Source organism: Hylaeus volcanicus, chromosome 3, assembly GCF_026283585.1.
Source record: "Hylaeus volcanicus isolate JK05 chromosome 3, UHH_iyHylVolc1.0_haploid, whole genome shotgun sequence".
NCBI classification, from domain to species: Eukaryota; Metazoa; Arthropoda; class Insecta; order Hymenoptera; family Colletidae; genus Hylaeus; species Hylaeus volcanicus.
In genome coordinates this window covers 22949703-22963118 of record NC_071978.1, presented here as the reverse complement: position 1 = coordinate 22963118, position 13416 = coordinate 22949703, and the positions used below count along the sequence as shown (strand labels likewise).

Sequence of the window (13416 nt, the reverse complement as noted above, 5' to 3'; positions counted from 1 at the left end):
GTACGGATACGGAACTGACACGTTACGGATATGTGTAAATAGACCTTAAAACGCGTGTTTTAATGTTTTGTCGTGTCGGTGCCGGTACGTGTCGTTGCCGGAACGTGACGGTCCGTGTCGTATAGTCTGAATCGACCTTAAAACGTTCGGCAATCACACGTGTTCCGAAAAATCGATATCGATACAGTAGTTTCCGTCTAATTAGGTTATCGATTAACCGGAACACCTGTTTACTCAGATAAGGTACGAAAGTTAATCGCGTGTATTTAATGTTTACTTAACTCTTTGAGTGACGCGATTTAAAAGGAAAATGGAACTCAAGTTGCACAAGAGAACAGCACCAACAAATTCCTAATAGAATATTGGACTATGTACGAGCAATTTCAACTTTTTGAGGTAGGTTAAGAAATATTCCACCATGCATATAAAGTTGAGCAATAAGTGAGACAGTTTTCAACCCACACTAACCCCAAAGAGTTAAGACTTTCCATGCAGATTCGTCTGATTGAGCAAGTGTTCCAATTAATCGAAGTTCACTTTATTTTTATAACACGTTAAGATGTTATAAAAACATAATGTATATCATAATTACGTACAACGCGAATAGTATGTAATCCGATTTGATCGCTTGAGCAATAAGTCTCCCTTTGTACTGTATCTTTTCGAAACAATACAGGTCCAGGGCTATTTAAAATAGGTCATCCGAGTAACTCGAGTATTTTTAAAAATAGAAAATATTTTAGACGAGAAGAAGTTGTTTGGTTTGGTTGAGGTGGAAGCACTAAGACTCCGAGACCATTAATTTTCTTTTTAATGCAACTATGTTTTTCGATTCACCTTCTAATAGAGACTTGACCTTTTCAAAGACATTTAAGGTCGCCAAAGGACAGCTATAAAGAAAAATTTTGTTTCAAGCAACAGAATAATTTCTCATTCGATCTTTCATATCTTTTTTAGGTTGGCGTCAGAGATGAGTTGAAAATTCTTATCTAGAAAAAAATCTCGAATACCGTAAACAACTTTTAATCCGTTGTCTGTTCGATAAATATTACAATATGAATCTCTCCAAACGAACGCGAGTTTATCAGAATAATTATTTGATCAGACATAAATAGCAAATAATTCTTTACATTACAAAAAATCTCAAGTGACTTTCATACCACGATGATTTCAAACATAAAAATGCTAATTTCTGAACTGTTGCATCCGTCTTTTTCGAACAAAATATTAGGTCGTCTCATAAATTCGTGGCGAAGACTGTGTCGAAATTTAATAAAAAACCACAGAAATTTTCTAGTAACGATATAATGACTATCTGAGAGAGGTGAGAAGCTATTGTGAAATGAGACAGATTATCTTTTCTTGTGACACTTAAGAGTATGTTTCACATATTAATTTGAGAAATAGAAGTATAAATGGCACGAACTTTTAGGACGACCTAATATTTTCTAAACAACTGTCCCTTAGAAATCCATAACTATAGGCCATTGTATTCATCGCACAAATTTCCATTAGAAGGCAAACAGAACGATATACTAATGACTTTGAAATGTCCTTGACGCTTCGTGTCAAACTTGTACCTCATTCCTTTGTTTGCATCGTTAAATATAAACGAGTTATCCAAGTGAACTGTCCGAAATGCCCCGCCCTGTGTAATTGTCTGTTTATCGATTTTTATAGAAGTATATAGAATGAAAAAATCAGGTGGAATATTCCACGTATGCTAACGTGCCTTGGCACATCATGCGCAGCATAGCACACGGCACGAATGTCGAGATGCGTAAACACGTGTCACTGTTCGCGAAATATATTCGGTCAGAGGTACACAGTTTTTTTTTTACGAGACTATTGTTGAAAAATCGGTAACTTCTCGTCATCTCTTTCGTATTCGAAGTTCACACCACCTCTTTCTCTGTCCCTCTCATTATGGTCGTATATTGGGTTCATTTTTTCGCGAAGGGGGAAAGAAAATCTCGAAGGTACCGTTTTTCTATATATATAATATATATAGATACATCCGTACTGACTACTATGAGTAATTTTATGTCGATTCTTGCGTACATGAATATTGTCTTTTCAATCTGTTCATTACTTTCTCGGTCGATATGGTGTTTTTCATTGGGATCACTGTTTTTTTTTTCATTTGTTTTATTATTTTCGTTACGATTTGAAAGGTTTTTTTTTGTTAGTTTCCTTTACGACAGATCGATAGATCCATCCGGAAATATTGTGTAGAATTGTACACAGAAATTCATGTTCTCTTTCGTTCGTTAATTTTCGCATGTTTACGAAGCTGCGCCTTTTTCAACAGCAACTTAACCTCTTGAGGGATATTGAGAAATTATACATATGTTTACATTTGCTTTTGCATCGATATTTATCATTATTTACGATCACTCTGCCTCTTGGAATTAAACAATATACAATATTAAAGCAAGACAGCATACTTCCATATCGAAATTAATTTACAGATGAAGATTGTTTTGGTTTGTATTCGATTAAAGCAAAACAAAATTCCCGTAAAATTTGTCCCTCAAGAGATTAAACTCTTCTTTGCGTTCCACGGTCAACTAAAATCGTATCTGACAATCAGTGAAACATCTGATTCGGGAAAACGATTTCGACGTCTGCGTCGGGACGTCAGTGATGTCTAAAACGTAATATTGGAAGATATTGCACTAATCAGCTCGGAAAATAACCTGCATGTTTGGCTCGCGACTTCTTAGCACACGTATAAGAAAGTCTTGAACAGAAACGATCGAACAATGGAGTTAATCGATGAAAGAAAAATTGTATCGTTAAATCGCGCGTCGTGTATTGTTTCGTTCACTTAAATCGCAGACCCCAGTAGATGCACGTTGGCGTTAAAACTAATAAATCTTACATAAGTGCGATTCGGTTCTTAAAAAATTAAGACATTTTTCTATATGTTCAGCGTTTTGATTATATTAGCGACAATTGTAGTACAACCATGTTACGAACACAAATTGACGTAGTGGTATAAAATACGAATCGGTAGTGTCGATTTTTTTTCCCTTAAATGGTAACGGGATCTGCGATCAGGCACACAAAATTTATAAATGTAGTTTTTAAACATTTCAGAATATCTAACACGTTTCAAATGATTTATTTACAAAATTCGGTAAACTTTCAGAAGATATATACGAGAATTTTCACTTTAGACGATTTCCAAAATTGGAATTATACGTATGAATAGTAGAATTAATTCTTCTCGTATACACCGTCTCAGTTTTACCTCATAATATTTTAGTACCTTATCGGAAAGGATCAATTACACACGAATCTTTTTGTTTATTACTAAAAAACAGTTTTAAAATTGCTCGCAGTGACGCGTATACCGAGATCGCGAAATTTCATCGAAAAATACAAATGTATATTATTCAGTAATCATTGCAGGTTGAGTGCAGTGCAATATGATCCGTTTTGTGGCGTGAGATACGCCATTATTTACGAAGAAACGTTACCGCTGGCTCTCGCGAACCTTTGTTTACGGCACTGTTTCTTTTTTAATTCCTCTAATACGTACAATTCGCTTTTTATACGCTCGGTATTTCACGTACGTTCGTGCAAATCGTAATCATACTAATGTTGTTTTAAGTTCTAGTCACGTAGAAAAAGAGTCTATAGTAAAATCGTGGTCCGATGTTGCCGTTTACTTTTTTCCAATGCTTCAATCATAGAACGCGGTTTTTGCAAGATAAAAAATCGTCTGTACGTTTTGAGAGAAGCAATCTCGCCGATCTCTTTAAACATTGTTTTGTGTGCTAAGCGAACAAAACAAAAATACTGCAATCATGTGAGACTACGGTTTTCTTAACTGTAAAACTTTTTGTTTCGTTTATTATACGTAAAGAAAACTGGGGGGAAAAAAATAATTCATTGTGTTCGTGTGATATCTGCTTTCGTTACTGCCAAGAGATATCGATCAACGGAAAGGCAACACGCGAAACGTTGGAAGCATTATAGAGCAGAAAAATGAAATGTACAGATTCTCATTCATAGTAGAAATACTTTTAAAAAAAAAAGTGTTTCATACACTTCTTATTACATTGTCCTAGCAATTCTTCTCAATTGATATAGTAACATTGTACGTATCATTCTTCTTTATATCTTCGTTCTCTTAAATCGATTAATAATGATTAAACAACTGAAACTTCCTATACTAAAATTAATAAAAACCTAAACTGCATGAACATGTTTTAATCGTTATCAAAGTATCCAAAGCAGTTAATCTTTTTTGTAAGTTTCAAACTATACACCAGACAGATTATGACACTCATAATTAAATGGTAAAATGAAATCATATGCGATTGTTTTTTTAGTAATTTTAGTATAGTCACAGTTTTAAAGATGTATGTATCTACAGCATAAGTACAGATTCTTATCATAAATGTCACTATAATGAAATAACGAGTATTTCATGTATGATGTTTTTTTTTTCTATATTTATTCATAGTTTCCTTTCAATATATTTGGATATTCCATGGAAAGTATAAATGCATTAAGAATTACTTTACAAAGAACAAAATTATAATACCACATACACGTACATTTAAAAATATTTTATCTGCACAGTGTTTATGATAGTTATGAACTAATATTTCAGTATGGTCTAGTGTCATCTCCTGTCAACAAAATTTACAAAACAAAGTGAAAGAACTAATAACTTCTTACAAATTAGTAGTACAAATGTTTTCGATATCATGCAAAACAAGCTGTCACGTTCTTTTAAAACATTTTACCTTCCCATTGGCATCGAATGTTAAATATATTTGAAAATTATTTAGAAATCATTCGGATCGCGCGCTAAATTGATGCAAAGTTATTAGTTCTCAAGGTCGTTTGCTCTTTTTTTTAAATACACTTTGAATATTCTAGTTCATAAGGTATTGTTAATGTAAAATTTAGCATAACATATTAAGCGTTTAAAACGCTGTGTTAATGCTTAAGCTACAAGCAAATAACAAAACGTGTGTATTGATAATCTAAAGGTAAAATGTGCGCTTAAATTATTGCAATGTCAACATAGCCCCAAGCTACCGAGATAAATTATACTCGTGGTCTTTGCAATTTGGTGGCTTTTCCAATCTCGGGTTTAAAAGCTTCCTACAGGATTTAATTAAAATATATTATGCCCCAGACAACTAAGGATGTATATGTATTTTCATAACGCATTGCTGCGTGACTGATTTATTTATTTCATATAAATTTGTCTTCTTTATGTTAATTTCTTGACTTATCATCTTAAAAGTTTAACTTTATATTAGACATAATATATTATAATGATATACTATTCAAATAATTATTTCGTTGCCATCTAAAAATATTCTTAACTTTCTTCAGATTTTTTATTCTCTAAAATATCAACGCCTTTGAAATCAAATTATAAATTTCAAGAACAATATGTGCAATTCTACTAACTTAACTCTTTTCGATACAATATATCTCTGCATCGTTACTGAAAGCAATAACAAAATTGCAAAGATAAATTTGTATACCATGTGTTCAAAAGAATTTTATACTACGTGCCCCTTTCTCTTATTGATTCCATGTTTTCTTTGCAATTGGCAGTAACAAAAGTAACCAGAGTAAAGTGTAGCACCGATGTTCTATACAGAAAAGGATGGTATGATCAAAACTTCTGTTCCATACACTTGCATCGTATTACAAATTTTAGCGAAAAATTTTAGACAAAGTTCTGAGAAGATACAGTATTTCCAATTACAATATTTACAATAAATATTTTACTGCAATAGGAAGTTTTCCCGACTTCCAAAAAATATTCGAAATTCTGTACGTATACGTATACATATATGTATATGTACGTACGTATATATTCAAGTAACGATAAAAGGAAAGGTAAAGTACGAATCATTTAAAATAACTTTCTATGAAGCTTTTATCAGGAGCTCCACAGAAATCAATTAGAAGTGCCGTTTCACCGTTTTGTTTAAACTGCAGCTATGTTCTGCCTTCGTATTAGAAAATAAAAGTGAAGGTGGTCAATATTTGGACAAAACTATTTGCCATGAAAAGTGATGCAAGTGTAGCCATCATCGATATGTTACCACGCTCATAGAAAACACTGTAAACATGAAAAAACTTGTTTAACTCCAAAATAACCACCTTGCCATTTATTAACAGTACTCGTGTTATCTTTACAGAAAAATGTCGCGCATTCGCGAAGGAATAGGAGAATAACGGTGAGTCAGAAAACGCGGTACAGAAAGACCTTGTATTCGTATAGAACACTTAAAATACTTTTTTAACCCTTATGTTTATACCTCAATCTAGCTATGGACACCTCTTCCATCGCTCTTTATCGTGCATTCATTTCTTTCATTTACTCGCATATCACGTCGCTTACTCAACAATACACTGTTTCATTATCGTTGTTAGGCGTGTGTACCAGCGGAAATTAAATAATGAGTAGCGCTGTTTGAATATTTGGGCTATAAGAGGCCAAAAGGGAAAACAGGCTCACGAAAAGTTATCACTTGGTGTTTCTGGTTTCACCTTCTTCTGTGGGGAGCTTGCCTGTGAGCGTATGTCTGTACCAGGTCTCTTCACCTGAGGGTTACTCTTCACAGCGGTGGTTGGATCTGCTGATAAAAAATGATTTAACCATCGATACCTAGCAACGTTCGACTTTGTAAGTATCGCTACTAAACGCAATTTTAATTATTGCTAAAAATGATCAATTCTTTTGTTGTTAATTAATGAAGCTATACACTAACCTTGTAACCACCTGACTTGCGTCGCTGGTCCATATCCTTTATCATTTCGTGCTGCTATTCTAAATATTATGGCCGGTTTTGTAGTAGTATCAACGTGAGCGGCACTAAGGGAACTATTAGTCACCGAACAGGAATTATTTGAACCGCAATAGACTCTAATAAAAGCTAACTGATTTGGAGTCGATAGAATTGTCCTTGGTTCGCCGTCGTTATTCAACGCTGTACTAGCACTTCGCACTGCTAAATAGACAGAATACTCCAAAATAGGTCCAACGTTACTAGATGGCGGTTCCCAAGATATTTGAGCACCCTCTGCAGATTTAGAAATTTTTATGGCGCTAGGTGCTCCGGGGTATCCCGGAAGACACGTTTTGAATGCAGATACCTTGAAATGAAAAAAAATCCCTTATATAGTGTTCAATAGTCTCATTTTTGTTACACATATTCTTCATAATTTATAATTTACTTACCTCGCTCCAAGTACTTCGTCCACAACTATTCACAGCGGCAACTCTAAATTTATAAGCGGTTCCAGGTTCTAAGGCAATTTTGCTTCTCCCTTTGAAAATATCCATATTTGGTTGCGTTATGTCTAACGGTTCATCGCCAGGTAAATAATAATGTTGTACAGTAAAACTTGTTCCTTTTATTACTCCCACGTCGTACCATTCTACCTCCTTCTTTTCATCCTCATTCTATAAATGCGTGTTAAAAAAGTATACATTATGAAAAAATACTTCAATATAAACTAAAATACAAAACTGTATCACTTTACCTGTTCAGCTTTTACTTTCATTGGTTGTTCTGCTGAACCTAAGGCAGCTGTAGCTAATGTAGTCAACGCGGTAGAATCATCTCCACTTTCCGATCTGCTATCGTTTATTTTTTCTTGCTTAAAACTCTCCTTTTTAACAGCTTCCTCTCTCATTTCTATTTTCAGCGGTGTCATTGGTTTTTGAACATCCACCTCTTTTTCAAGCGGCGCAACGCCGTTCATAGGTGTTGGCGGTTCGGGAATTTTTTCTTGTTCCATTGGCTCGTCAAGTTCTAATTTTATTTGCATATCTGGGGTTACAATGGGAGTTGCAACTGTTATTGGCATATTTACATCGGTGGAAGTTAAAGAAGTATCCGTAACCATGGGTTCGTCATTGTCTTCCAATTTTTCCATTGAAGAACTTTCCTCGGGAAGGTCCATCACTGACTCTGCACCATCATCTTTCACTTTGTCAGCATCTTGACTATCATCCTGAGAAAGTTGCGATATGCTATCCTCAGGCGATAAATGTTCAGGTGCTGGCGACTTTTCATGATCAGAAATGTATGAATCCATATGTATGTCTTTTGGATCATTATCAATTTGTTCAGTTTCATCGTTTTCTGATGGTTCCGTGGCGTCTGGCATAGACGCTTCTTCCGATGGAGCTTCTACGGGTTCTTGTATATCAGAAATATCAGGCTTAGGTGGTGCTTCTTCGGATGGTGGATTAGTTACAATTTGCATATCGTTTTCACTCGTTGGTTCCGGTTCGTTAATAGTTTCCATTGGTACTTCACTTTCATCTGGCTGAGACTCGACAGAAGGTTCCGGCTCTATTGGAATTTCTTCTGCAGTACTTGTTGAAACAGAAGGTTCAGGTACTGCTTCCGAAGTAGTTTCTGATTCTTTTGAGGGAGTCTCTTCTATATGAACATCCTCTGCAGTTGCAACGCCAATATCTTCCTCCAAATCCGCGGATTCTATAGTTGCCGACTCTTCCTGATTTTCAGGAACAGGATCTTCCTCTAGATCAATCTTATCCGTTTCTTCATCCTCAGATAAAAGAATATCTGCTGCTCCATCAACCTGAGGAATCACAAAATTTCCATCCCCATCGACTTGCATAGGTTCACCAGCTCCCATCTGAGAAACCAAAGCAGCTGCCGTGGTAGCCTCGTTCCCGTTGCAACTATCTTCCACTTTACCATCTCCTGCTCCCCCATCATCTGCTGCTACCATAAAGGATAAGCCACCAGAAGGTTCTTGAACCGGATCTATCAAACCTGCTTCCGCAGCCAACGCAGCCAATGCTGCATCGGTAGTGGCAGGACCATCGGAAGTAGACGCTAATGAGGCTGATGGTTGTTTTTGTGATGGAACAAACAACATTTTACTTGTATCTATCGCATCCGATGCACTCGAAGTAGTAACAATCGAACTACTTGTGGGCATGAGTGTGACTGTTTTTGCACCTATTCCACCAGACATTTGTAACGTTACAGGTTTGCCAGACACAGTCACAGCCTCTGGCGTTTTCTGTATTTGTGGCATAGTAACGATCTGACTCTTTCCAGGATTAAAAATGGCTTGTGGACTTCCCTTGGTGGCAATAGTCACCGTCTTTGGTACGCCACCCTGGCCTGGAACTGTGATAGTGATAGGCTTTCCTGCAGTTCCACCTCCCATAGCTCCCGATGAAACAACGATCATTTTCACTCCTTGCTGGTTTGTCACGTGATTAGTAGCAGACAATGGTAAAACATTTACGGGTGTAGTGATATTACCCGTTTGCCCGGTACCGGCTTGGGAGGTGGTAACAGCTTGTACAGCTCTCAAACCGGAGCCAGTTGTAACCACTATTATCTGATTACGACCAACGAGTCCACCATTGCCTCCAGGTTTTGTAATCATTATTGTTTGCTTACCGCTGATGTTTTGTCCTTTGCTCATAGCAACGATACTAGATGTTTTCATGGTAGTGAGAATTTTAGATCCTGCTACAGTATTAGGATTTACTAACCGTAATATCGTCGGTCCCTGGTTAAGAGGTTTCGCACCTGTTGCTTGAACAGTTTTGCCAGGAATGAGACTGACCTTAGGCACAGTTGCTACCATTCCCTGACCAGTTTTAAGAAGGTGTACAATTTGAGGCTGACCAGATATATTTTGACCTGGTTTTTGAAGGATTATTTGTTTACTTTGTTGCGGAGAAGCGGTTCTCAGCACTGTTGCTCCAGGTGCAGCGAAACGTATTTGTTGGCCTGGTTGAACATTCTTCATTCTAATCGTATTAGCGGCAGCTTGTGGAAGGATTGGTACGTTATTCATACTTATTTTTGGAGTAGCAGCAGCCGCTGCAGCCAGTGCAGCAATTCCTGACATAGCAGCTGGCGTTTGACCAGCTACTGTGGTATTAGGGGGTGCAGGCTGTTCGGTAGTTACTGGTGCCGAAGTGACAATGGGAGAACGAATTCTGATCAAATTTCCAGTTACTCTTGGCGTCATTGGACTCGTTGGTTTTGTTACGGCTTGCGATGATACTGGTTTCTGAATTGGGCTCTGCACGGTAGACTGTATTCGTACGGGAGTCTGAGCTATAGTTGGTCTGGCAGAAGTTGGAGTCGTTGGAAGAGCAGCAACGGTGGTAATGGGCGGAGATGTAACGGGTACAGTTGCAGGTGTAACCACAGCTGGTGTAGTAGTGGGTGCAGTGTTGGTTTGCGTGCTAACCGTAGGAAATGTGCCAGTTGTTGCTGGAGGCATGTCATATTTCTGAATTTGCAATATGTAATACTGCGCGGATGGTGTTGCTGTCCAACTGACTTCCAACGTTTGCGTAGAGGCTCTTACTAATTGCACTCGGGATGGCGCGGGTGGTTTACTGACTTCGAGGTACCATAAGTCTTTGCAGCAAACCTGAAAAAAAGTTATACTGTATTATAAATAAAACTATTCTTTTATTGAAAACTAATTATATGAACTAACCCTAACCTGATTGTTCCAAGCTTTGCGATATCCATCTCGACCAGACCATACGTACAGTCTACTATGCACTCCAACTGCACAGTGACCAGCACGAGCACGGGGAACATTTTCTTCCAGGGAGTCGACTGTTAGTTGCTCCCATGTCAATGTTTCTACAATAACAAAGTCATTTTTTTATTAAGCACAATTAATATATATCGAAGAAATGTATAGAATGTCAATGTTAACTTACCTAAATTTAAACAAGCCAATGTACTTGTACATTTCCATTCTTTTTCATGTGTTGCAACTTTAACATCATCGACAACAAGCGGTACCCATCCACCGAAGACATACATTCGATGACCAATTAAAGTGGCAGTGTGGAGAGAACGTGGTAACGGAGTTGGTCCGTGAACCACTGGTTTGTTCCAGGTCATCGAATCAACATCAAGAAACCATAGGTCACCCAAACGGCAGCCGCTCATACCGCCATAAATCACCAAACAGGATTTTCCTGTATTGCGATCGGTATAAGCCACGCCGGTATGAGACTCCCTGGGTGGTGGTGCATGTCCATGTGTTTGCGGTACATCCCAAGCTGTTGCTCCGTTAGGGAGTAACTCGAGCGTATACAAATCGTTTAAATATCTTGGTATATTGTTCTTGGGATCGTCACTGTCGTTAGCCAAACCTCCGAATAGAAAAACCCTGTTACCGATAAGGGTAAAGCTATGTCCCAGTCGAGGACACGGCGGAGGATCATGTTTGGGTGGCTTTGGTTTTAATCTTTTCCATTCCCATCTACTTGCTTGCAGTTCATAGAGCTCATTCGAGTATTTTCCATATTCTACCATACCACCAAAGACTAAAATACGAGTTCCATCGACGACAAATCCGTACGCTGCACAGCCAGGTGGAATATCGCCTTTTGTTGATGGTACAAACCATTGATTAGTTGCTGAAAAATGCATAAATGTTGTATTAAAAAGAATACTTTCAGAATATCAAGGTATGTGATAGGTATTGACAAAATTTCGATTAAAATTCAAAAGTAACATTTAATTAAACATTCGCTTATATATCATTTGAATTCTCAATAGTCGTGTTTTATTATAAAGAAGTTTATTAATATAGATCTTTATATTTATGATGAGCAAGCTGTGTAGCGTGTATCATAACAGTATTCCGGAAAAGATTTCAAAATTAAACACAAAGTGCGCGCCCTGATACGCACGCGCGTGGCCGTGTAACGTAGCGAATGAGAGAAATGCCGTGCGCATACATGATACAGAAGGGATGTGAAAACGCAAAATGAAAGAGTGGGAGGAGAAATAGGTACGGAAGGAAAAAAGAGAAGGAAAGGCAAAACGTGAACGTGGAATGACGGGAAACGCGGCGCGTTGCATATCAGTGGTGGGGCGTATAGAACAGCAATGGCCGCTCCCGCGCGTATAAACATGAAAAATGACAGACCGCGCCAATTCTACCAATGAAACTACCACGATCCTCGTTAAACGAAACTGAGAAGGGCACATACAGCGGGGGTATATTCGAATTACGTGGAATACATCATGATAAAGCATCTGACACGAACGTAATTCGTGTTTCCACGGTGATCCGGCCGGTGACCGTCTTGTCAACGTATGCCGCCATCTTGGATCGCGGGAATCATCAAGAACGGCGCGCACGAAAGACGCACAGCAGCGATGCAACTTACCCGTGTTATAGACATGAAGCTCGTCGACAATGCCCTCGTTTCCACCGCCGAAAACGACCATAAGGTCTTTAATAGCAACTGCCCTATGCCCATGCCTGGGTCTTGGCTGGGGCCCGGTCGGATTTGTGATCCGCTTCCACTTTAGCATGGGTGCCGCCATGATGACCGTCGATCACATCATTTTTTCATACCCGCGCGACTATGCACCACCGAGTTACCCCTGGAGCAGTAGGACGCCCGATGGTTTCCGAAGATAGCGCGCCCTTCCTTATCTTCGAACTTTGATAACTTCGATATTCACAATTGCTATCCCCCCCCCTTAACTCGAGTGAATTCGAAAGTTCGCACTCGTCGGAAAACTTACTACTCTCGATGTTCCCCAGTACCGTCGATATCGTACGTTTCGATTCTAACCTCCCTTTTATCTATACTATTTCGCGAATCGTCTGTTCGACAGAGTCTCGAGCGATCGTTCGCGAAAATATGAAATGGAACGAATATTATTCGATGGAAATTTGAAATTACGAAAATTCTAAGCGATTTAGAGAGGCGTCTGTAATGCAACACGTACACAGAGACGCACACCGTATATTTACGTTCGCGATGTTTACGGCACTGGTCTCACGTCTTCTAGTGTGCCCGCTCAGCGATCACCAATGGCCCGGCTGTGTATATATTTTTCACGTTGCACAATCATCGTTGCAGTCAAATAACGACCGTGATCGTGTATTTCACTGTGCTTTAATCTCTCGACATTTCTCGCGGCTGCTACGAATCGAGAGAAGCCTCACGTCCCTTTTGAAACTTCCGTCAAACGGACGAAAAACGGCGCGATAAAAGATTTCACTATGCACTGATAACCACTGTACGAATTACAGGGATCGCAACGTATGGACAGACCAAGCAAAAGTGGCGAACGTATAGCGAGACGTTTATAGTACTTGCCGAAAAAAACTATTGCAATCAGTAGTTTGACGGCACGCACAAGCGGCCTCCGCAATCTTCGTCCACCATTGCCCACAACTTGCGTCGGTAACAACCGCATACATTACCAACTCATTTTGCTCTAGGGATTTTTGGAAGTTTGTTCCATGAAACACCTATTTTTCCATGTAAACTTCAATTGTTACTTGTATCTTCGTAAATACGATCGCAGTTTTCACCGAAACTCGTTATATTTATGCATCACGTATCTAACTATTGCATTATCAATG

General features: G+C 38.4%; 1 protein-coding gene across 4 annotated transcripts; it reads right to left on the bottom strand.

The window, feature by feature from the left end:
- Positions 1-6237: 6237 nt before the first annotated feature.
- LOC128873756 (host cell factor) lies at positions 6238-13234 on the bottom strand. Of its 4 annotated transcripts, none has more exons than XM_054117569.1 (7): positions 12203-13234; positions 10736-11443; positions 10504-10655; positions 7534-10434; positions 7229-7453; positions 6759-7143; positions 6238-6626 (listed from the first exon to the last, which is right to left on the bottom strand). In XM_054117569.1, the coding sequence occupies exons 1-7, from the start codon at positions 12360-12362 to the stop codon at positions 6502-6504; spliced, it is 4656 nt and encodes a 1551-aa protein (XP_053973544.1). In that variant the 5' UTR covers positions 12363-13234; the 3' UTR covers positions 6238-6501. The 4 variants fall into 4 exon arrangements, with proteins under 4 accessions (XP_053973544.1, XP_053973545.1, XP_053973546.1 ...); XM_054117570.1 differs by having other exon boundaries at positions 6238-6623; XM_054117571.1 differs by having other exon boundaries at positions 10510-10655.
- Positions 13235-13416: the final 182 nt, after the last annotated feature.

Excerpts from the sequence above, each read along its gene's own strand:
- LOC128873756 (XM_054117569.1), bottom strand. The coding sequence starts at position 12,362 with ATGGCGGCACCCATGCTAAAGTGGAAGCGGATCACAAATCCGACCGGG. Across the intron at positions 10,656-10,735 it reads ATTGGCTTGTTTAAATTTAG|AAACATTGACATGGGAGCAA; the intron begins GTAAGTTAACAT and ends TTGTTATTGTAG. Across the intron at positions 7,144-7,228 it reads GACGAAGTACTTGGAGCGAG|GTATCTGCATTCAAAACGTG; the intron begins GTAAGTAAATTA and ends TTTCATTTCAAG.